Source organism: Babylonia areolata, chromosome 5 (assembly GCF_041734735.1).
Source record: "Babylonia areolata isolate BAREFJ2019XMU chromosome 5, ASM4173473v1, whole genome shotgun sequence".
Lineage (NCBI taxonomy): Eukaryota > Metazoa > Mollusca > Gastropoda > Neogastropoda > Buccinidae > Babylonia > Babylonia areolata.
This window is the reverse complement of record NC_134880.1, coordinates 32,128,585-32,154,329: the sequence shown is the minus strand read 5'-3', so window position 1 is coordinate 32,154,329 and position 25,745 is coordinate 32,128,585. Positions and strand designations below refer to the sequence as shown.

The window sequence follows — 25,745 nt, the reverse complement described above, 5'->3', positions numbered from 1 at the left end:
TGTACCAGATGCTTGTTCTGATATTCGGTAAACACAAAAAACAAGCTGTGCAGTGTTTTATGTGGTTTTATGTGCTGCTGTGAATGTGTTTATGCTCCGAAAATGTTATTTCTTAGAAATAAATGATTATTTTATCAATTTTTCCCTCACTAAATACCCACAAACCCAAATTATTTTGGTATCACAGCATAGCGAAGGGTATCAGGAAAAAACATTAAAAAAAAATCATATGGATATCTAAATAAATGAATGAGCAATGAACAGATTAGTGAACCTACTGAAAAAAGCAAAAATTTACCCTGGCACACAGCAGTACAAAAAAGCTATTATATTATGGCAGTGAAGGGGTTAAGAGAAATCATGGATTTGCGAGAAATTGTGGTCGTTCCCTTCCCATGTTTTCTCTCAATTGCGAGAAATCGTGTGTGGGGAGGGAGGGGGGGAGGGCGCCCCCACGATTTCTCACAATGTGTGAGAAATCGTGGGAAGTCCCCCAAATTTTTATTCAAAATAATTCTTCTATCATCGGAGTTGGTTTCTTGTCTTTTCCCAACGCAAATCCAAGAGAAAAATGAGAGAGAGAAAAAGAAACCAGAAATGGGGGAAATGACGACAATCATGATAATGACAGTGATGTTTGGGAAGACATCAACAGTAGACGGTGAAGGTGATGGCACAGTACTGGTTTAAAAAAGTGTGATTGTGTGTCTATGTCAGTGAGTGAGTGAGTGTGTGTGTGTGTGTGTGTGTGTGTGTTCCCTTTTGTGTGTTTACTTGGCTGGTTGATTTGGTCTTCTTTCACTCTGTTTTTTCATTTGAATATTTTCATGTTCTAAGTGTCAACAATGAAACTGATAATCTATTTTCAGTGCAATCTTACATGCAAAAACATGCTGACACAAACAGATGAACAAATGAGCAAGCATGAAATGAAGAACATTCTAATAAATATGACAGAAAAGATTGCATCACAACAAACATCAAAACTATTTGGTCCAGTTTTCACGCTCCCAACATGAGGATGAAGCATGTTATTTCCTGTACAACCCTTGGGAAAGATATGGTTGAAGTAATATTATATCATATCATATTAAAAAAAAAAAAAAATTATTTCATGATACATTATATTATACAATTCATATCATCAATGTTACATTACATTATATTACGTTATGATATGTTATGTTATATCATATTATATTTTTGTTTGAATTATATACATTGTCTTTATTTTGTTGTTTGCCATTGATTCTGATGTTGAATTTGAGGTCAGCTGATTGCATGAATCATCTTATGTGAAATACAATAAACAGGTATGTTTTAGTGTCATTACTGTTGATGTCTTCAAGAATGCCACTGTCATTACCATTATTGTCATTGTCATCGCCCCCCTCTTTCTCTTTTCATCTCTCCAGTTTTTCTCTTAGATTTGCATTGGGGCAAGACAAGAACCCAACTCCAATGACAAACGAAATCTTTTTTGTTAAAATAAGGAAGGATTCCCATGATTTCTCACAAATTGGGTATGAGTGAGTTGGTAAGTGGGTGAATGAGTCAAATCAAATCAAATTATTGTGCTTAGAGCCTCGTCGACCACTGAGGCCATCTCAAGGCTATCGCCACGTTAATACTCACTACAAGTCATGAGTAAATTAAAAAAAATTAATAAAATCAATAAAAATTTTAAAAAATCCAATTACCGTAAAGTTCAGTCTATAAGCCGTGACTTTTTACTCCAGCTTCAACCCCTGTGGCTTATACAATGATGCGGCTTATTTGAGGATTTTAACGATCCCGGGAGTGTCACATTCTCGTCTATTCTTAGCTGCCCTTCAACTCACCAAAATCATGATTTCTGTCCATGAATTTTGGATGAGCTTCAGGACAGTGTGCTAACTGTTCACGTTTTATAAATCAAATCCCCATACATTAAAGCCTTCAGATCAGCATTCAGTTCTGACTGCTCAAGCGTACACCCTCATCATGCCGAAAATGCAACGTTATGCCTATGATGCACCCTTCAAATTGAATGTGATTGACCTAGCAGACGACAGTGCAAGCGGCGAACCAGCAGTGACCTCCACTTTGCATTCATGTTCATGAAGTGAAAGCGAGGCTGAAGTCATTGACAAGATGGCGGAGGAAGCTGTGCTGGTTCTCTTCAACTCAGACACTGAAGACGAAGATTTCAGTGGATTCAGTGAGCAGGATGACGTTGAATAAATGTGACTATCCCTAAATTATGGATCTTATTTTCGTTGTGTTTATTTTTATTTTTTATCTTTTTGTGGCACTAGCAGTATTTTTGCTTGCTTTTCTTTGTGTTGTTCCCACTTGTGTTTATTTCATAACCTACAGTATTGACAGCTTTTCTGTGGTATCAGTATGTGTTCCGGTACAGGAAATAAGTTCGACTTATAAGCCAGTGCGGCTTATATATGTATAAAGTTCAATTTTGCCAGTGCGCTCAATAGACCGAACTTTACGGTAAAACTAGTCACCGCTTCAAGCTTTCCACTCAAAAGTTTAAAAACCTTCCATAGTTTAAAACCTTCAAATCTGATTAAAAATGTTCACTTCTTTCAAGAAGTCCATCAGCGTCCATGGAAGGACATCACAAATCAAAGTCTTCAGAGAAACTGCTGTGTAATGTCTGTGTCAAATGTCACACAAATCCCAACAGTCAAGGAGCACATTTCACAGTGAGAAGCTCATCACAGGGAATACATAGAGGGGTCTCTTCCCCCTTCAACAAGTAAGAATGAGTGAAAAAAAAAAGTGTGTCCCGCACGCAGTCTGCACAGCACAGACTCCTCCTTTCTGTTCTTCACCACCAATGGGAGGGTCTCTTTTAGGTCTGGACGGATTTGGAACAGCTTGTTGTCTTTCTGGGTGTTCCACTCCTCTTGCCAAAGATCCTTAACATAAGTGTTCACCTTCTGCTTCATGTCTGTGTATGGTACGAAGGATCTCAATAATTCTTTCTTTACAGCGTTCTTGGCCAGCTGGTCTGCCCTTTCGTTACCATGAATGCCAACATGGCCAGGAACCCAGGCCAACACAACATCATATCCTTTCTTCGTTACAAGAGTAAAAGCATCGCAGAATTCCAGCAGTTTGGGATGAGTGAGATTCCTGACAAGTAGTCGGAAAGATCATAAATCTCTTTTATTTTGAACAGAGAACCATTTTTACCGCCAGAACCAGTGCGGTCAGTTCCACAGTGTACACTGAGCTGTCAGATAAGATGTGTTCCGTTGAGGACTAGTCAGGAAAGGCAGAGTTCCAAAAAGTAAGTTCTGTAGGCCAGTGAACTGGTGGAGTCTTTACAGTACAAGGGCAGATCGAATTGGACCTCCAGTGTTTTAAAGGTCCACAGTGGGCTGTCAGGGAACTTGGAGAAGTCTGAGATGCTGCCAACATCCAGATTGGCATTTTCTATGTGTGGCTGAATGTGGAGTCCAAGAGGAGGGATGCAGTTTGGGTTGTCTTTAAATTTCTTGTTGAAGGGGTTGTTGAAAACACCATCGTAAACAGGGTTTTGGGGTTAAGAAAACAGTTTCAAGTAGTAGTTTAAGGTCAGCTTCAATCTGCGGTCGAAGAGAGGCGGTTCCCCTGCCTCTGCATACAAACTGTGCACAGGGGTGGTGCGGAATGCACCTAAGCTGAGACGGAGCCCTTGGTGGTGTATAGGGTCCAGCAGTTTCAGGTAAGATGGTCTGGCCGAGCCGTACACTACACACCCGTAATCCAGTTTGGACTGGACCAGGGCTCTGTAGAGGTGCAAGAGAGTTCTCTTATCAGCGCCCCAGTCTGTGTGTGCCACGACTCGGATGATGTTCAGGGCTTTTTGACAGGATGTTTTCAGCTGTTTCAGGGCTGGATCAGTCTCTGGACTATGACAGGGGACTTCTAGAAGACAAGCCTTCAGACAAGACGCAAATCAGTTTAGGATTGGATCAGTCTCTGGACTGTGACAGGGGATTTCTAGAAAACGAGTCTTCAAGAGAGGCTGAAATCCCAGGATTGGATAAGTCTCTGGATTGTGACAGGAGATTTCCAGAAGATGAGCCTTCAGAAAAGACTGAAATACATTCATCCGAACTTGAAGCTGTTCAAGGGTGCCAAATTGTGTCTCATGTTCAGTTGCACAGGGCAATACTCACACAAAGCTACTTATCAGCCAAAGCACTAAAGACAGTTCTCCCACTCCCATCCATAAGTACGGACCTGAAATTCCTCCAGGCTTTAGGATAGACCAACACTCATTCACATCAAAGGGACGGAATCGTCATTTCCAAAGATGTAACACTGTGTTAGAGCCTGAACCCAACCAGGTGATAAATTTATCATCAGTATAACTCTCTGCAGAACAATGTTATGAGCTGTCACTGTGTTCTAAGTTTTGCCTCACACCAACTTCTGTCAATAAAGCAGAATTGCTCTGGGACATAAAAGAAGGAGAGAGAAGGTTACGTCTCAGAGAGCTCTTCCATCGTGATGACGTACCTGCACAAATCCCCAAGGCAATGAAATTCTACAAGAAGAAAATGTGGTGCCCACCGGAGGGACGTGATAAAGACTTAGACGCCTATTGTGATACCATCACGTCCATGGTAGCAGGACACATTCCTCCCCGAGTGAAGAAACGCAATTTGAACAGGAACTGTCAACATGCATTGTCTGAGGTTCGAGACATGGTTCAGAATCATCAGATCAGAATCTCTAAAGCAGACAAAAGAGGGGCTACAGTAGTGCAAGACTGCAGCGACTACGAAGCAGAAGCACTCAGACAACTGAATAACACAGACAACTACCAGCGCCTCTCTCATGATTGTAGAGCGTCCATTGCACGCAGTTTGAATAACATTGTGGAGGAGCTCCACAATAGGGGGTTCACTGATGTCGACAGCTACAGATGGGCCCTACTTGCTAAAGATGAAACAAGAACGAGCATTTTCTATCACTTGCCAAAGGTCCACAAGTGTAAAGAGAAACCACCAGGGAGGCCCATCATGTCAGGATGTGGAGGACCCACTGAGAAGCTGTCTAAATTAGTGGACTTTTGGTTGCAACCACTGGTACAAGGTCTTCCATCCTATCTGAAAGATACCACCCATTTTCTTCAAACAGTGGAGAACTGGAGGGAGAAGTACCAACCACTGCCACCTGAAGCACTGATCATCACAACAGATGTTGTGGGGCTCTACAGTAACATTCCTCATGATGAAGTCTCTGTGTCATTGTCAGACACTTTTTCTGCCGATCTTGCACCAGACTGCCCACTGATTGGAGTGATCCTGAGAGTAACTGATTACATTCTGAAAAACAATGTCTTCAGTTTCAATGACCAAATCTACCACTAGGTGCTCGGTACTGCCATGGGTACCCCCATGGCGCCATCCATAGCGAACATCTTAATGGGATGGTTGGAGAAGATGTTCATCAGCACTTGTCCATGGAACATCGAATCAGATACACTGACGATGTGATCATGCTCTGGCTGCATAGAGAGGATGAACTGCACAGATTCATCACGTGGCTGAACGAACAGCATCCCACGATAAAGTTCACTGCAAAAGGTCGGGAGAAAGGACGTGCCATTCCTTGACATAAGCATGAGCATAACAGAAGATGGTACACAGACAACGGATCTGCACATCAAAGACACAGATGCATCCATGATCCTACCCTTCAGCTCATGTCACCCACACCACTGCGTTCGGAACATACCGTTCAGCCAGTGCCTTCGCTATCGACAAATCTGTTGGGAGGAAAAAGATTTCAAACGAAGATGTCAGGATCTCAAATGCAAATTGTGGAAAAGGGGATACCCAGCCAAACTGATAGATGATGCTATCAGTGCAGTGTCCTAAAAACAATGTGTCACCACTTTGGAATACCACAAGGACAAAACCAGTATGACCAGAGTGCCGTTTGTGATCAGACACAATCCCAAGAATCCACCTTCATCACACTGGCTGAAGATGTACATGCCAGTTCTTCACACCAGCAACAGGATGAAGAAGACTGTTCCAGAACCTCCTCCTGTTGGGGAAAGGAACTGTAAGAACATCAGGGACATGCTGATGCCATCAAAGCTGCCCAAACTACTGTGACTGTGGGGGAGAACAAAGGCTGTTTCAAGTGTGGGGGTTGTGTCCTGTGCAACAGTCACCTCAAAGCAACCACAACTTTTGAGAGCGTTGTGACTGGGGAAACATTCCAGATCAGAGACAGCGTCAACTGCAAGTCCTCCTATATTGTATACCTGACAGACTGTGAAAAATGCAGAGCGCAACAGTATGTGGGGGAGACAGAAATGTCTGTTCGGAAGAGGTTCTACAACCACACGTACAACATTCGGTGTACTACTGAAAACGAGAACAAACTTCCTCTGGTTGCAAGACACTTCCGACAGTCAGATCACAGTGTAGAAGACATGAAGTGCACTGTTATAGAACAGGTCCACTCAGAAAATCCAGAGATCAGGAAGGGGAGAGAGAGATTCTGGAGGTGGAAGCTGCACACCAACTATCCTGATGGTCTGAACGTTTCTGACTAATCCCTTTGGGGCAGTTGGTGATGGTTGCCTCTTCTGGAATCTGTCCCTCGTCTTCCTGCACCAGTAGTGGCCCTGTTGAATACCTGGAGGACTTGGAGGAAAGACAATTCTTTCACTCATAGTCGAAAAACACTCACCTGTTCTGGATATTTCAGCTGCCTCCCTCTCCCTCCCTCCCCTGACTCCTTCTCTCCCTCCCTCCCTCTCCCTCCCTCTCTCTCCCTCCCTCCCTACTTTCCTCTCTCCTCTCTCTCCCTCCCTCCCTACTTTCCTCTCTCCTCTCCCTCCCTCCCCCTCATTCCCTCCTTTTCTCCCTCCTCCCTCCCCCCCTCTCTCTCTCCCTCCCTCTCTCCTCAACCTCTCTCCCTCTCTTCAACCCAGTACCAACCTCTCTCCCTTCCTCCCTCCCTCCCTCTCATGTGCCATGACGTTTTTTTCATTCTTCTTTCTTTTAACTGTTAGCTGTGACATGTGCCGAACCATTGACATCATTAGCAAATAAACATGGCTGCTGAAGAAGGAGCATCAGAGCTCTGAAAGCTCAAAAATGGTGTTTTCGTGTTCTATTTTGACCAAATGTCTATACACTTTGAACAAAGACCCTCACAGACACGGTATTGGCAGATAAGAGTCATGACCATTCTGCCACCTTCCTAAAGAGGAACATCTGCTGCAAGATCTATCCCAGAGGTAAATCTAGTGGAACATCAACTGCAAGATCTATCCTTGTAGTATTTGAGACACCTGACTGGACACAGATACCGATCTTCATCCTTCTTGGAAACAATATTAAACTGGGGTCTGATTCCTAATGGAGAGGCCCACTAGTAAAGAGGCTATCCAAGGAGCAGAAGGAGGTGGACACAAAGTGGACTGTGTAGCAGCCATGGATGAAGGCAAAGTACTTGGAGTTCAAATGAGGAATCCATGAATGGGGCTGTATCAGCAGATCTGGTTTGATCTTAATTCCAGAGGAGGAAAGTGAGTGAGAATGAGAGCCAGCAGGTCTGGGTACTAAGGTTGGGCAAACTACTTTCAGTGCAATCAGGATGAGCTGCAGGCGCTCCAACCTGGCTTACTGAACCACCATGGTCCACAGGATCAGAAAGGGAGGAAAAGCGTAAGCAGTAAGTTGCTCCGATCTCGAGAAAGAGCATCTATTGCCCAGGCTCCCTGGTCTGAGAACCAGTGAGTCATAAATCAGGAGTCTCTTGTTGAACTTCATCACAAAGAGGTCCAGCATCTGTTGGAACCACAGTTCCCACACCCCCTGATGTGTTACCTTGTCGAGGTCCACTCTGAAGGACACTCAAGGACCTGCTGAGGGCATCAACCAAGATGTTGGCCTTGGCTGCTAGGTGTCTCACTGAGAGAGCAATGCCCCTGTCATGGCACCAATTGATGGGGCCTTGGCCTGCAGGAAGAGGTTCAGAGAATGCACCCAACCTTCCCCTCCTTTTTCACAAAACATACCACTGTCGTTTGTGAACAATTGGATGGTCTTGCTAAAGGTCTCCTTTGAGAAGCGAAGAGCCCTGTGAACGCTTCAGGTTCCAGAGGGTTGCACCGCCTGAAGAGTGGGGTGGGGGGCCTATGGGCACTCTCTGAGTGAGGACAGTAGCCATTTGGACGTCATCTCAAGGAACCACTTGCCTTGACAGATTTGTCTTCTGGTTTCAGCTAAATCTCAGCTCCCACTAAAGCGGGTGGTTCAGGACCCTGTTCAGGATTATGATGGCCACCAGTGACTCCATCCAAGAGAGAAGTGAGAGTTTGCACTGTTTCATGGGAGAAACAATTTTTGATGAGAAGGTCCGCCATTCAATCCAAATCAAATCAAATTATAGTGCTTAGTGCCTCGCCAACCACTAAGGCCATCTCAAGGCTATCGCTACATTAATACCTACTTCAAGTCAAGGGTAAAAAAAATATTACAATAAAAACTACCGTACAGTTTGGTGTATCGAGTGCACTGGTATATAAGCCACACCCATAAATTTTGGAAAAAATTGAACTTTATACATACATAAGCCGCACTGGCTTATAAGCCGCACTTATTTCCGGTACCGGAACACATACTGATACTACAGAAAAGCTGTCAATACTGTAGGTTATGAAATAAGCACAAGTGGGAACAACACAAAGAAAAGCAAGCGAAAATACTGCTAATGCCACAAAAAAATAATAAATAAACACAACAAAAATAAGATCCATAATTTAAGGATAGTCACATTTATTCAACATTATCCTGCTCATTGAATCCACTGAAATCTTTGTCTTCAGTGTCCGAGTTGAAGAGAACCAGCACAGTTTCCTCCGCCATCTTGTCAATGACTTCAGCCTCGCTTTCACTTCATGAACATGAAGGTGGAGGTCACTGCTGGTTCGTCGCTTGCACTGTCATCTGCTAGGTTGATCGCCTTCAATTTGAAAGCTGACATCATAGGCATAACGTCGCGTTTTCGGTATGATGAGGGTGTACGCTTGAGCAGAGTAGAACTGAATGCTGATCTGAAGGCTTTAATGTGTGGGGATTTGATTTATAAAATGTGAAGTTAGCACACTATCCTGAAGCTCATCCAAAAATTCATGGACAGAAATCATGATTTTGGTGAGTTGAAGGGCAGCTAAGAATAGACAAGAACGTGACACTCCCGGGATCATTAAAATCCTCAAATAAGCCGCATCATTGTATAAGCTGCAGAGGTTGAAGCTGGAGTAAAAAGTCGCGGCTTATAGACCAAACTTTACGGTAGTCACCGCTATAAGCTTTCCACTCAAAGTTTAAAAACCTTCTGATTTGAAATGTTAACTTCTTTCAAGAAGTCAAGAAGAAACAAAGTCTTCAGAGAAACCGCCGGGTGATGTCTGTGTCTAACGTCATGCTGATCCCGACCACGACAAAGTAGTGACCGACTGGGCCAAGAGAACTAGTCTTTCAGGTAAACACAGAAATGGATGGACTCCGACCTGACCAAGGATACCAATTCTTTAACACGGAGGGTTGAGAAGTAGAAGACCTTGAACCTCCCCATGAACTTAAACTATCAGCTTATGGGTCAAATTTGGTCAGGCATCTGCTTGGCAGATGTGGTGTAGCGTAGATGGTTTTGTCCGAACGCAGTGACGCCTCCTTGAGCTACTGAAACTGAAACGGGTCAAATCACATCAAATTATGGTGCTTAGAGCCTCGCCAACCACTAAGGCCATCTCAAGGCTATCGCTACTTCAATACAGCTTATGGGTGCATGAGAATCTGGAAAAAAAAGATCCAAAATTGGTACCACCTTCAAACAGGTGGCCATTAAACCCCAGACATGAGTCCATGAGTTCACAGTTCACAACTCAGTTGGGAGATCTCCATTTTCAAGGTGCATTCCTGCTCCTCTGTGCCCACAGTAGCACATACTCCCAATTCTAGCACAGACACAATCCAGTTGCTGAGTGTCATGAGTCAATAAGAGCGCTGTTTTTTGGTCCAGTCTTCCACTGGGTGGCACACCCAAAAAAGGATGAAGATTGTGTGACTAAAGTTGGGGCTGTTGCTGACTCGACTACAGCAACTTGGGCCGAGTCACAATAAGAGGATCCCAAGCTGCCAGCCAAGGCCCATAGGAAGTATAAACCAGTATGGGGCAATCTCCCCGTTTTCACCCCTGTAGCTGACAAATTGACAGGTCTTAGGTCCAAAGAGGGAGTGGTACCAGCAGAGAACCACATCACTTCTGGCCAGCACATAATTAATCGCCACGTCCACTGCCACTGTCAGATCCGAAGTCCACTACTAAAAAATTAAGACAGAGTTGTTGAAGAGGCCCTGAGGCTCAGTGTGAGGAGACACCTTACCAAGGTGTTCAAGGTGTTCTTCCCACAAGCAGTTGGTCCTCTGTATGGAGGTGTCAAAGAAATTATAAGCCATCAAAAGACAGGTGAGCCAGTTTATCTTACTCAGCTCAGTTCTGATGATGCGAATGGCTAGGATGGCAAAGGGAGTGTGTTAAGGGACTAGCATGCAGTCCTGCTCTGAAGGTTTTGCCTCCGTATTAGCTGGTGGTCTGGGGTTTACAAAGGACTCCTTATCAAGGGGGAGAATAGTTGTGGCACACCTCACTATGTAAGCAAGCTTATTAAGCCACCCCTGAGCCGTCTCCATAACCTTGACATGCATAAAGGTCCAGGAGCTGGAGTCTTGTTGCCTTGGAAGGCCAGTGGGGATTGTGCAGAAAAAGGAGCTAAGTTCTAACTCAGCAAGGCCAGCAAGAGAGAACTGTCTCCTTGGGATAAATGGAAGCACCCTCAGAGCCCAGGGGTTGACACAGTGGAAAGGCTACAGAAGGATGAAGAAGAGTAGTGGGACTGACAGTCCAGCCCTGCCTGCGAACTGGGGTGCCAGACCTTCTCATGTTCAGCATTATGAAAAGAGAGAAAGGCCCACAGTGTTTGGAGGGCAGAAAAACTCAGTAATCCCTCAAGAGTACAGATGGCTGAGGGTGAGGAACCACATGGTTTCCACAAATGAGCAATGGTACTAGGAGGCATTAGGCTCTGTAAGGGAGGTGCTGGTGACAGAGTCATCCTGACATGTGATAGGTCCCATCACCAGAGGCTGCATATGCCCCCAGAGGGACACAAACTTCTGGGGGGAAAACCTGTGCTGGGCAGACCAATGAAAAGAGTGCCAGGCATCCAGCCCTGGTCCACCATGCAGTCTAGTGTGTCCAAGGGGTAGGATGGTGAAATCCACCAGTGGGCACCTGTCGCCCTGTGAGCCCATCCCCAAGGAACCCAACTGCCAAGCACAGGTCTCCCTTAGCACAGGAAACCAGCCAGATAGCAGGGTCACCTGCCATGAGCCAAAAGGCCAGTATTGAAAGGATCACCTGCCACAGAGCCAATTCCATCCATAGACCAATGGTTCTGGGAGGGGAGAGAGAGTCTGGATAGTGGGGTCATATGCCTCACTTCTCACAAGCCATACCCTTTCGCTGGAACCAGAGGTCCCAATGGAGGTGACCCATGAAGAGTGAATGCCAGTCACAGACCTCACCATCACTGCCTTGGAAGCAGGGCCAGAAAGCAAGGATCACGCATCCTCTCCCATTGGGATATTGTGGTACTGTGATCTGTGATGGGTTGAAGAGAGATGTCCATCCGAGGCCAGGGCTTTCCCCCCACTGAGGGAAATGGAGGAGGGGACTCAGCAAAGAGAATCTGTGCCACCACTAAGAGCAGTCTCAGTGTACTGTTGTGAGTAAAAGGTGGTCACCAAATCTCTCTGAATGTCCCACCCACCCCAGCACTGGCACAGCAGGGGCATGACCCCCACCTAAACTCCCATCCATTTGGGATAACTTTGTGGGAGGGGGAGGGGTACAACTTTACTCCCCCTTAGTCCCCTTCCTGACCAATTTTCCAGGTCAAGCCTTCCTTCCAAGATCCGTCACAAGAGACTTTGCCCTTATCGTAAACAGGAGAACCCAGACACTCTGGGTCTGGGTTAGCATAAAGAGGTGAAATCGACCCAGTCTCTTGGGTTTGGCCATCATGGGGTGGAGTGCGAGGCATAGCCATCAGTAGAAGTCGGAGCCCACCCTTCAAGCCCTAGTAGAGGAATGAAAGAAAGAAAATCCAGTGGAGCAAGAGTAAAAAAAAAAAAAAAAAAAGAAAAAAAAGAAGGAAAAAAAAAGATAACTGAGTAGCAAGATAAAATTCAACATCAAAACTGGCACAAAAGATGTAAAAGAAAGCTGCAGAAAAGCAACCATGCAACACCATTACCTTAAATAAAAGCCAGGAAAAGCTCAAGGTGAGACCAAACAAATACTGACAGACTTGTGCATGGAACTGTTGGCAGGGAATTGTACTGACTGGATGAGCACAGGCATTAAGCTTAGTACTGAGTTAATAATAATAATAATAATAATAATAATGGATACTTATATAGCACACTATCCAGAAATCTGCTCGAGGTGTTTTACAAAAACGCTTTTGATAACATAAAACATTATATCTATGTTACATACACACACCAAAATGTGACCACACACACACACACGCACGCCCGCACGCACGCACGCACACACACACTGCATACATACATTTTAACATACATGTGTATCTAACAGCTACCCTAACACATACGCACACATAGGCAGGCACAAACTTACATAAACACACGCACACACAATACACATTCATATACATGCATGTAGTTATGTACACATACATACGTATACACACTTAGTCAAGCACACCTAACGAAAAGGAAGTGGACCTGCCACAATTGAACTTATTGCTGAGGGAAAAGGTGAGTTTTGAGACGAGATTTAAAAGATGCGAGGGAATCAGAATGACGGAGGTTATCGGGGAGCTTGTTCCACGTCTTTGGCGATTGAAAAGAAAACGATCTGTGTCCATAGGTCTTACTTCTGACGTGAGGTATCCTGAGAAGTCGAGTATCAGAGGAAGAACGGAGCTGGCGAGATGGGGTATAGATATGGATGAGTTCAGAAAGATACTTGGGGCCAGATCTGTTGACTGCAGAAAAGGTCAGAGTGGATAGCTTATAGTCTATTCGATCAGAAACAGGCAACCAGTGGAGAGACTGAAGGAGAGGAGAAACATGGTTAAATTTAGAAGCTCTGCAAATGAGTCTGGCAGCGTTATTCTGAATTCGTTGGAGTCTGTCTAACAGGTATTTGGGAAGGCCGGCCAAAAGAGAGTTGCAGTAATCCAATCTTGAGAGAACCAGAGAGCATACAAGTGTCTTGGTTGCATCGGTTGAGAGATAGTGGCGGATAGAGCTGATTCTACGCAGTTCCAAATAGGCAACTTTATAGATATTCGAAATGTGCTGTTGGAAGGAAAGAGACTGGTCCAGGATTACACCAAGACTGCGAACAGAGGGAGAAAGTGAAACAGGTGTGCTGTTGATCAGAACAGAGTCAGGAAAGGAAGGATGTTGACGAAACTTCTTTGGACAGGTTATCATAAATTCAGTCTTATCATCATTTAATTGCAGCTTGTTGAGAGTCATCCAGTCCTTTAGGCCAGCAATGCACTCCTGTGTTTGAGTCACCAGTGCATCAAATTCAACTATGGAAGCCGACTGATTAAGTTGTGTGTCATCAGCAAAGCTCTCATGCGACATCGCATGATGACTGATGACATCTGACACAGGAGCCGCATACAGCACGAAAAGAACAGGACCTTGGACGGACCCTTGTGGGACACCATATTTCAAGGCAGATACTCTAGAGTATGTACCATTTACACACACTTTCTGTGTACGATCTGACAGGTAAGACGTGATCCATTCTAGTGCAGTGTCACGAATACCAAAGGAAGTTTTAAGTCTGTTCAAGAGGATAGAGTGGTCGATAGTGTCAAAAGCTGCTGACAAATCTAAGAGAGCGAGAACAGATATCTTATCCTCATCAAATCCTGAAAGCAAATCATTCACTATTCTAAGAAGGGCTGTTTCGCAACTATGACCACGTCTATAAGCTGACTGGTGGGAATTAAGTAGACCATTCTGCTCCAGATGAGCTAAGAGCTGAGACAATATGATCTTTTCTAGCAGAGTTACCTGCGAATCTGGCTTACAGAGCAAACCAATGGCTTAGTTTGCGTCAGTTTGACATGGTACAGTGTATCAGGATATATAATTAGATATACCCAGTACTAACTCCACAGTGAACACTGACAGGGCATTGTATTTGATTGCAGACCTTGAACAGAAGTTCAGAAGCAGCTCCTAAATCCTGAATTCTGGTTTTCTTATTCATATTCCAAGAGCAATATTGTATAAATGTTTCAGATTCTACAATAGCAATTTCTTGAGGTGCTGAACAAATTATAAAAAATAAAATAAAATAAATGACCACATTCAAACTAGTTCAAGTGAAATAAATATCCACAGAAATCTGAGTATGTCCCTGGATCTACAGTGAACTTGGAAATTGTCAACACTGGAAGTTGACATTTCTATTTTTGTGGACTGTGCAAAAATAGATTTTTTGGGCAAATCCTGTGTGATTCTCTGCTTCTAAATCAATTGGGACAATTTTTTAAGAAAATGATCTTTCCCCCTGCAGCAATATATGTGTATGAAATTCCAGTTTTCACACATTATACACATGGGTATTGCATGCTAAGTTTTATAAGCATTATTCACTTTAATGAGTGAACAAAACTTATGTTCCTTCAGTTCCTTTTCAAAAACATACACCCAAAGTTCTGTCATATAAAAATATCTCCAGCAAGAATGGGGTAAAACCTGTAATATATTTCTTTTAGCTCAACCAGAATTGAAGACTTTACTAATTTTACACAGAAAGGAGGAGATAGCAATGAAGTTTTGTAGAAGAGTTGAAAATTAAAAAGTAATTAACAGAGTTAAAAATGAAGTATTAGGAGAGTTTTTAAAAAAAATCATCATCAGTAGTAAAGAACCAAAGTGTTATTAATTATCAATAATGTTATCATACAATAATATTACCAATTATTAGTTGCTTATAATTATAATGTTTTAAACAAAGTTGACCTGAAACAGAAAACCCTGATATCAAACAATTGTGACTAATAAATACCTGTCACATATTTTGTAATCTGGTTCCATTTACAATTAAACTAATACATTTTGAAATTCACTCAAAACCATTCAGTCAAAAAATGCATGTTACATGTTAACTTCAAAGAAATATTATCAGTAAAACAATTCAAAACATTATATCACTTCAATGGCAATTACCTAGTATAAGCACCACAAATCACCTTTGTTTATTTCAAAACCAAATGTAGATGTAATCAAGTTAAAAATGATTACAGTATAAAATTCAAATGCAGTTTAGTGAAAATGAATCAATCATTCAAAACTACAATCTGCCAAATACTTACAATAAACTGAATAACACAAAAATTCTTTAAAAGCAATAAACTTTCCAACCCCATACCATCTCAATCCTGAAAAAAGTCCAATGGTTCAGATGCTGTGAAAAGCCCCTCCGAAACGAACACCTTACTGAGCGTTGGGATTATATACCATCAAAAACATTTAAAACCAACTCAACAAAGATTGCAAGATTTTAAAATATATATAAATATATGTCTGATAAAATATTCAGTTGATTATTACTTTGATAAAACCTAGCTTTTAAATGGTTTATTTCATAAGAATCATTTTGTGTTTATGGAATAGTTTTAAAGTAATGCCTTTATCTCTAATATGGTCTTTGTAAACAGTTGTGGAATAAACAACATGAAATGACATTTAATAATAATATTTTATTTTTATATAGCGCTATAATACGCATAAGCAAGCTCTAAGCGTTTTACAATCCAATACCTAAAGTGAAACAAGAAAGCATATAAAAAGTAGCAGAAACATAAAACAGAATCATTAATATTCTTCATAAAACCACAATGCATAAAACTCACAATACTACAACTGTTACACTCCAACACTCACACTAACACACACACACAGACACACACATGATTAAACGGCTGAGATGACAACAATTTTCATTTAAAATGCATACATGTAAAAAGGAACATAATTGTAATCTGCTTGCCACAGATTTTGTAAAAAATTGTAAAATAAAATTTTGGGTAGAAAAGGCAAAAGGGGTAAAAATCGGGTCATTCTCCCTTTCGAACCACACCACCACCATCCATCTAGCCACCCCCATTCTCCCTACTCTCCCATCACACCCACTTACATTGCCATGGGCCTGGGACAACAGCACTATTTGAGTTATGACAAGTATTTTTTAAAGAGATAAGTTTTAAGATTTGCTTTAAAGGTAGATAGATGAGTTGTTTGTCTGAGAGCAATAGACAGAGAATTCCAAGTTGTTGGGCCAAAAATGGAAAATGACCTCTTTCCACAGGAGTCAAGGAAGTATCGGGGAACAGGTAGCTGGGAGGAACCAAGAGATCTTAATGTTCTGTTTGGCAAGTACGGGTCAATAAGCTCAGAAAGATATGAGGGTGTGGTATCACAATTCAGGCGCTGAAAGCATAGGCAGGCAACTTTATATTCAATTCTGGCTTGAACAGGCAACCAATGAAGTGTCCGCAGGAGAGCAGTAGCGCTCTCTCTCCTCAACTTTTTAAGGACAAGTCGAGCTGCACTATTCTGTATTTTCTGGAGCTTGTAGAGTTTATCATTGGGAAGGCCAGCTAAGAGAGAATTACAATAATCTAGGCGGAATAAAATGAAGGCAACAGCAAGTTTTTTGGCGGCATCAACAGACAGGAAGGGGCGGATATTACTAATCTTACGAAGCTGAACAGGAAGATGCTTACCTGTGCGCCCAATGCCAGCACTGCAGTGCACCACAATGGGTGGACCAAGAGGGTTTCCTGTCCAGGAGGTGCCAAGATTCTTTGTGGTCACCTCTTGCACACAGCGTACATGGAAGAGGAAATCCAGGAAGCTGGCAGCTGGGGGCACACCATGGTCAGGCCAGCTAATAAACTGCAAGTGTTTGATCTCCCTTGACTCTCCTATCTGTAAATAATTGTGAATATTATAATCAAATTTTCTTTATTCAAGTGTTAAGGTCAAAAGTGGTAACTGTGCATTACTGGTAATGTGCAATCACTGCACATTACCAGTAATAGGCAACGATTTTCTGCATTACCGGTAATGGGCAAGGCAGCCTGTGTGCTTTACCAGTTATGGGCATGGACAATGTCCATAACAAGCATGTTTTTTCTGTCTCTCAGTGTGTGTGTGTGTGTGTGTGTGTGTGTGTGTGTGTGTGTGTGTGTACTTTTTCTGTGGATCAACAAGTAAATCAAGGATTCAAACTCAAAGTGGCATAAAATTCAAATCAAACCAAATCAAATCATGGTGCTTAGAGCCTCACCGACCACTAAGGCCATCTCAAGGCTATAGCCATGTTAATACCTACTACAAGTCAAAGGTAAATAATTTTTTTTAAAATTCCAATAAAAACTAGTCATCGCTTTAAGCTTTCAACTCAAAAGTTTAAAGACCTTCCATAGTTTAAAACCTTCAAATCTGATTAAAAATGTTCACTTCTTTCAAGAAGTTCATCAGCGTCCACAGAGGAACATCACGAAACAGTCTTCAGAGAAACCGTGTAATGTCTATGTCTAACGTCATGCAGATTCAAACAGTCAAGGAGCACGTGTTTCACGGTGAGAGGCTGATCACAGGGAATACATTGAGGGGCCTCCTCCCCCTTCAACAAGTAAGAATGAGTAAAAAAAAAAAAAAAAAAGTGTGCCCCACGCGCAGTCTGCACAGCACACTCATCCTTTCTGTTCTTCACCACTGATGGGAGCGTCTCTTTTAGGTCTGGACGCATTTGGAACAGCTTGATGTCCATCTGGGTATGATTTCTGAGATGCAAACTACCGCGTGAAGTACAGAGAAATGTATACATGTGCAGTTTCACCTCCTACAATAACCAGAAGTCAGTCAGGGGAAATCTTTAATGAACATCCCTCACAAGTACTGGTATGCAGAGTGCAAATTAAGTTTAACAAATTCTGGACTGAGATTTGTTGATTTATTCTGTCATTTATATAAACTTTATAATGAATGATGAGGTCTTTTCAAATCCTTCACCTCCTTTCAATAATATGTTATTGTGAACATGAATGTACACGTACACATGTTCTGATTAAATATGATTATGTGTAAAAAGAGATGCTGCTGCTTTGCAATTCTTACTGACAAATGACCACTTGGGCAAATGTAGGCAGTTTTAGTATGTAAACATAACAGCTTTTCTATGACTTCAGTCATATTTTAAAATGTAACGTTTCAGATCAGTAAGATCAATTTTCTGAAAATTAAATTCCCATGGATTACTCAGATTTATGTTTCATTACTTGGCAATATTCAGCTGTTCCTGGTGGATGTGTTCATCAATGTAACTTACATGGTGTGTGTCCATCAAGATCGATGATGACCATCGTTGTCATCCAGCTGGGGGATCGGGGGAGGGCGGTGGTGGTGGGGGGTGGGGGGGGATCCTCATGAATCTATCTGTGAATGCGCAGATGGCTGAATAGTCCAATCTGCGCACAAAATGTTCGCTGACAGTTGGGGCAGACAAAGACAGGCATATCATTGTCAGGGAGCTTGTTTGCCCGTGACTTTCCGGCCTGCCTCTTCTTAACAGCTGCAGCAGTCCTGTTGGCCTCGCACAACTTGGCGCCTTTGTGTACAGCAGCGTGCCATTTGTCACGGTCCACTGCAGATTCCTCCCAGGAGTCAGGGTTGATATCAAACGCTTTCAGAGAGACTTTCAGAGTATCTCTGAAGCGCTTCTACTGATCTCCATGTGATCTCTTCCCTTGTTGCAGCTCGCCATAGAAGAGCCTTCTGGGCAGCCGATGGTCTGGCATGCGCGCCACGTGTCCAGCCCAGCAAAGCTGGGACTGCATCAGGATGGTGAAGATGCTGGGAAGGGTGGCTTTTGCAAGCACCTCCGTGTCTGGGGTCCTGTCTTGCCACTTGATGTTCAGTAGCTTCCTGAGGCATGTTGTGTGGAAGTGGTTCAGCTTCTTGGCATGTCGTTGGTACACTGTCCAAGTTTTGCAGGCGTACAGTAGTGTGGGGAGAACTACTGCTCTGAAGACCTTTAGCTTGGTCTCAAGACCAATGCCTCTTCTGTTCCAGACATTTGCATAGAGTCTACCAAAAGTTGCGCTTGCTCTTGCAATCCTGACGTTCACTTCATCGTCGATGGTCGCATTTCGTGACAGTGTGCTGCCAAGGTATGTGAACCGCTCCACCGCACTGAGTCTCTGACCGTTGACTATGATGTTGGGCTCAACGTGGGGTTTCCCTGGGGCTGGCTGATGGAGAACTTCAGTTTTCCTCGTGCTGATGGTGAGGCCGAAGTTCCTGCTGGCAGTGGCAAACTTGTCGACGCTGAGTTGCATGTCAGCTTCAGATCCAGCGTTGAGGGCACAATCATCAGCAAACAAAAAGTCTCTGATGATGTCTGTCATGACCTTCGTTTTTGCTTGAAGCCTTCTGAGGTTAAAAGCTTGCCATCTGTTTGGTACTTTAGGCCGATTCCAACATCGCCATCTCTGAAGGCATCAGTAAGCATTGCAGAGAACATGAGGCTGAACAGTGTTGGAGCCAGGACGCAGCCTTGCTTGACACCATTTGTGACAGGATAAGGAGCAGATGTTTCGCCATTGTCCTGGACTCTAGCCTGCATGCCTTCATGGAATTGGCTGACCAAGGAAATAAATTTCCGAGGGCATCCGTACTTGGCCATGATCTTCCACAGTCCCTCTCTCCTCATGGTGTCGAAGGCCTTAGTGAGGTCGACATAGGTGGAAAACAGATCAGCATTTTGCTCCTGACATTTCTCTTGCAGCTGCCTTGCAGCAAACACCATGTCGGTTGTTCCGCGCTCTTTCCGGAATCCACATTGGCTCTCAGGCAAATGACCTTGGTCAAGGTGTGCTGTGAGGCGGTTTAGAGGATCCTGGCAAGTATCTTGCCTGCGATGGAGAGCAAGGAAATGCCCCGATGGTTATCACAGGCTTGCCGGTTCCCCTTTCGCTTGTACAAGTGAATGATAGATGCATCTTTGAAATCCTGGGGGATCGTCTCTTCTTTCCACATGAGTGAGTACAGCTGATGGAGCTTCTCAGTCAGCACAGTGCCTCCATCCTTGTAGACCTCTGCTGGTATGGTCTGAGCCAGGTGCTTTGCCACTGGATAGCAGATGGATTGCTTTCTGGGTCTCAAGAAGCGTTGGCGGATCGTCCAGTGCTTTGCTGAAGGGGACTTGTGGGAGACGGTCTATGGCTTCATCATTTATGGAGGAAGGGCGATTTAAGACACTGTTGAAGTGCTCAGCCCAGCGTTCGAGAATTTTCTCCTTCTCGGTGATCAAGATATTCCCATCTGCACTGAGGAGGGGGGATGATCCTGAGGATGTGGGGCCGTAGACTTCTTTTAAGGCATCATAGAACTTCTTCATATCATGCCTGTCAGCATATCCCTGGATCTCATCAGCTTTGTCACTCAGCCACTTATCCTGCATCTGACGTAACTTTTGCTGAACAGTCCTGCGGATGGCACTGTACACATCCTTTTTTGATGTGGACTTTGGGTTGCTCAGGTAGGCTTGATGCAGACGGCGTTTCTCATCCAGAAGCTGCTTGATTTCATCACAGTTTTCATCAAACCAGTCTTTGTGCTTTCTGGTCATGGGTCCCAGGGTCTCTGAAGCTGTACTATAGATCAGCTCACGCAGGGTCCTCCAGTTTGACTCCATATTCTGGTTGTCCAGAGAGGCGGATTCCAGACGATCTTCCAGCAGCTCCACAAAGGTCTGTTTGATGGTGATGTTTTTCAGCTTAGTGATGTTGAGCCGTTTTGGAGCCTTCTGGCCTTCGGGGCGTCTCTTAGGCTGGATTCGAATATTCAGCTTCGAGACTACAAGGCGATGGTCTGTCCAACACTCGGTGCCGCACATGGTCTTTGTCACACGTACATCTTGCCTATCCCTTTTCCTGACGATGACATAATCGATGAGATGCCAATGCATTGAGCGAGGATGCATCCATGACGTCCTGTTGCGGGTAGGGAGGCAGAAAACTGTGTTGGTTATCAGCAGTTCATGCTCTGCACAGGTCTGAAGCAAAAGCAATCCATTTGGGTTGCAGTGGCCCACACCGTGCTTTCCAATCACTCCATCCCAGGAGGTGTAGTCAGAGCCAACTCTAGCACTGAAGTCCCCAAGAATGATGAGCTTGTCTGCTTTAGGGATAGCAGCAATGACAGAGTGAAGGTCCTCGTAGAACTTCGCCTTCACTTCATCTGGGTTGGTCATGGTTGGGGCGTAGGCACTGACAATGGTGAGGTGCTTCTGGCCAGATGTCAGTGGGAGTTTCATGGTCATAAGCCTATCGTTGACTCCCTTTGGGATTCCATCTAGCTTGCTGACAAGTGCTGTTTTTACTGCAAAACCAACGCCAGCCTCACGACGCTCTTCGCTTCCTCGTCCACTCCAAAAGAAGGTGTAACCAGATCCCCGTTCATTGAGCTCGCCTTCGCCTGCAAGCCGAGTCTCACTCAAGGCTGCGATGTCGATGTTGTATCTGGCGAGTTCGGATGCAACTAGTGCCGTTCTCCTTTAGGGTCTGTCCGCGTCATCTCTGTCCAGGAGAGTCCTTATGTTCCAAGCACCAATGGTGAGAGGAACGATCCTTGTTTTTTTCTTTGATTTCTCTTTGTTTCGACCGCTGATATAGGGTCCCCGCCAGCTGCGGTATGCTGGCCAGGGTGATATGGAGCAGGCAATTTTTAGGGCACCTTTTCTAGCCCCTTCCTCATGCCAGGGAGGTGAGCAGTACATTCCTAAAGAGGGCTGCTCAGACGGCTGCCGAGCTCCATCGCTGCTCCTGTCAATGAAGAACGACCCTATGGCCTGAGCCGCCTGCATGCAGGTCTGCGGCTGCGACTGCCAGTGTACCCACACCTGTCGTTTCGTCGCTCGCCTGTCGCCACAGGACTTGGGGGTGATGAAAGGATGAAGGATGAAAGGTCATTATGGATGACTGATGACTTGTATGATGAGTTTGTTTAAAGTGAAGAGGAGTTGCGCAACGTCGACCTCACTCTCTCGTCCGGGTTCACCAATTTCCAGTGGCAAGACTAAGTCGAAACGACTGGAAGATGAGCACGGATGCAGTGGATGACCAAGATATCCTTTCAGTGTCTCATCTTGCTCTCTGCACTCCAAAGTGCATTGCTGTAACCGCCTTCCTCTCCGTTGAACCGATAGGTTTCTTCCGCAGATCTGCCGGATCCAGACTTCGCATGCATGGGTAGACACACCCCGGGGGCCAACTGCGTGTGGCATGCACACAGCACAGTGGAGGTAGATGGCTGTCGGTGGCTCTCCTGAGCCGACGCCCTTTTATGGATCTCGTTTTTCATTCCATAAGGGTGTCTAGCCACCCGCCTCAACAGTCCCGGAAGGGAGCGGTGGGAGTGCCGGTTTAGTCGCCGGCAACCCGACCCTGAACAGGTTGTACTGGATTACAGGTTACCAGTAGCAGATCTAATGACCTGACCTGACTAACATACTAAGCAAGAGAAGCACCTATTTGAACTTAAAACTATAAAATGACTGCTCTTAATCAGTATGGCTGAATGTCAGATTACACTGTTTAAGTTTTGTGAATAAGAAATAAAAATGTAACAGTAACCTGACTGTGGAAATATTTTGGCTTCTTTATAATTTGTGAGTGGGTTTTATTTCATCATAAAATGGTTACCTTATTCAATATATCATTTGCAAAATTCATAACTGTTGATGTAATAATCTGAAGTAGGCTACACTTGTTCTGTAATTATTCCTCCCTGTCACTTACACACACTTATCTAAATAGTAAAAGACTTGTCAGGAGTGTGCCTGCTATAAAAATGAGTGCATGTGTGTGTATGGATATGTTTGCAAGAAAGCGTGTGATTGCGAGAAAGCATGGTCATTTCCCTGCCATGATTTCTCTCATATGCAAGAAAGCATAGGGGGCACCCCCATGCTTTCTCACAATATATAAGTATGGGCGGTCCCCCTTGTCTATATTAAATCAAATCAAACAAGAGAGGCAAGGCCTTCAAGACTCACTTGTGATACACTTAAAAAAAAAAAATAAATAAAAATCTAATCGTTAAAATGTATTCTGTATGTTATTATAAAGCTTTGGGTTAAAAGAAAAAGAAAAAAAAAAGTCCGAACGGCAGATTCAACCTCCGTGTGTTTGGGTGAGAAGAAACTGTCTTACCCATTACACTATCATGGCTCCTTAACTGTCGTTCAAAAATATAATATTTAAACATGCTTTTTTAAAGGGCGATAAATCGATTGCAGTATTCGCGGTGAGAATGCTGTTTAGATCATATTATTCTGGTGTATCTTGGGCATTCAAAAAATCTTTAAGGGCAATTAAAAATTCTTTTTAAGTCCGCGGTAAAAGAGACGTGGCAATCACACTGCAACATTTAGTCGTTTTCTCTGGATCTAGACAGATGTACAAGTTTCAGTTAGTTACACCCGGTTGACACGGTCGATTCAATTTCTCTTTTATGTTCATTCTAGTTTTATAGTTTTAAAGTTGATATGAAAATTGAGTATTTTGTTAAACTAATAACACGTAGAGTCAAGTACAAATATTTCTAAACGTCTTATTAAGTGAAAAGGACTTCATTTTGAGAAAAATAAAGACTGGAAATTTTTACGTTTCATCAATTCAAGGGTATTAACTCACATGGTTTATTATTTTTAACTGTGAATTCCGACAGATTCTGTGGATATTTTTATGGCAGTTTGGGGCATAATCCAGTAAGTGATGAGGCATTCACAAATCTTTCTCTGAATAAATATTTAATGGTCTCCTTCTCCAACTTTCCATCACGTTATCGTGTCTTGTCGAATGAATATAGGATTGAACGGGCAGGTCAACAACTTCAAACAAAATGGCGTGGTTTGCGTTCGCGAAGAATATGAGCACGTGCTTTGAATGTGTATAAATATGTGTACGCAATTGATTTTTGCCCATGACCTTCAGGGCTCAGCCAACAGATCTATAAAGTCCACTCGTATTGATTTTAGTAATTTCCGAAAAAGACCACTTGGGTGAATGAACATAGTGAAAGCCCTGTACACTGAGAGTAAAACACACAAGCTTTTTATGTATTGAGTATGATTTCAAAATGTAATGTTTAAGATGAGAAAGATTAGTTTAAAGCAAATTAAGTCCCCAAGCATTAATTAGATTAATTTCCCTTTTTTACCACCTGCACCAAAACGTTTGCAAAATTAATATAACTTCCATGCTTACCAAAAGAAGTTCCTGTTTGAACAAAAAATGATAATAATGACTGCTCTTGTTGTTGTGTCAGAATATCAGATCAAAGTGCCAAGTTTAGAGAATTAAAAAAATATAAATATAATTGTAAATGCAGTTTGCATATAATTTGGCTTCTTTTTTTAATTTTTTTGTGCCCATCCCAGAGGTGCAATATTGTTTTAAACAAGATGACTGGAAAGAACTGAATTTTTCCTATTTTTATGCCTAATTTGGTGTCAACTGACAAAGTATTTGCAGAGAAAATGGCAATGTTAAAAGTTTACCACGGACACACACACACACACACACAACCGAACACCGGGTTAAAACATAGACTCACTTTGTTTACACAAGTGAGTCAATTATGGTGTTTAGAACCTCGCCGACCACTAAGGCCATCTTAGGGCTATCGCCACATTAGCATTTACTTCAAGTCATGGCTAAAAAAATACAATAAAAACTAGTTTCACTCAAAGTTTAAAAACTTTCCAGGGTTTAAAACATTCAAATCTGATTAAAAATGTTCACTTCTCTCATGAAGTCCATCAGTGTCCATGAAGGGACATCACGAAACAAAGTCTTTAGAGAATCCACCCTGTAATGTCTGTGTCTAATGTCATGCAGGTCCCAGCAGTCAAAGAGCATGTGCTTCACAGTGAGAGGCTCATCACAGGGAATACATCCAGGGGCCTCCTCCCCCTTTAGCAAGTAAGAATGAGTAAGAAAAGTGCCCCATGCCCAGTCTGCACAGCACAGACTCGTCCTTTTGATTCTTCACCACTGATAGAAGGTCTATTTTAGGTCTGGCCGAATTTGGAACAGATTGTTGTCCATCTGGGTATTCCACTCCTCTTGCAAAAGATCTTTAACAAAAGTGTTCACCTTCTGCTTCATGTCTGTGGATCTCAATAATTTTTCCTTTACACCGTTCTTAGCCAGCTGGTTGCCATTTCATTACTGCAAACGCCAACATGGCCAGGAATCCAGGCCAAAACGTCATACCATTTCCTTGTTACAAGTGTAAAGATTTCATAAAATTCCAGTAGTTTCGGATGTCTGAGATTCCTGCAGGCAACCACCTCCAGGGCTAAGAGGGAGTCAAAAGAAACAAAACAGAAATCTTGTGTTTGCATGGAGAACAATTTTTAACGCCAGAACCAGTGCGGTCAGCTCTGCAGTGTAAACTGAACTGTCAGACAGAATGTGTTTCATTGAGGGCTGGTCAGGAAAGGTAGGCTGTACACCTTTGGACTGGACCAGGGCTCAGCAGAGGTGCAACAGTGTTTTCTTATCAGTGCCCCAGTCCTTG

The 25,745-nt window shown here is 43.3% G+C and overlaps 1 protein-coding gene across 1 annotated transcript in view; it reads right to left on the bottom strand.

Annotated features, from left to right (window-relative positions):
- Positions 1 to 25,745, bottom strand: part of LOC143282026 (tyrosine-protein phosphatase non-receptor type 9-like) — a 113,786-nt gene that overhangs the window by 7,379 nt on the left and 80,662 nt on the right. The window contains exon 7 of the mRNA XM_076587452.1: positions 16,877 to 17,081. Within this exon, the coding sequence (XP_076443567.1) occupies positions 16,877 to 17,081 (205 nt within the window). The remainder of the gene's footprint in view (positions 1 to 16,876; positions 17,082 to 25,745) is intronic.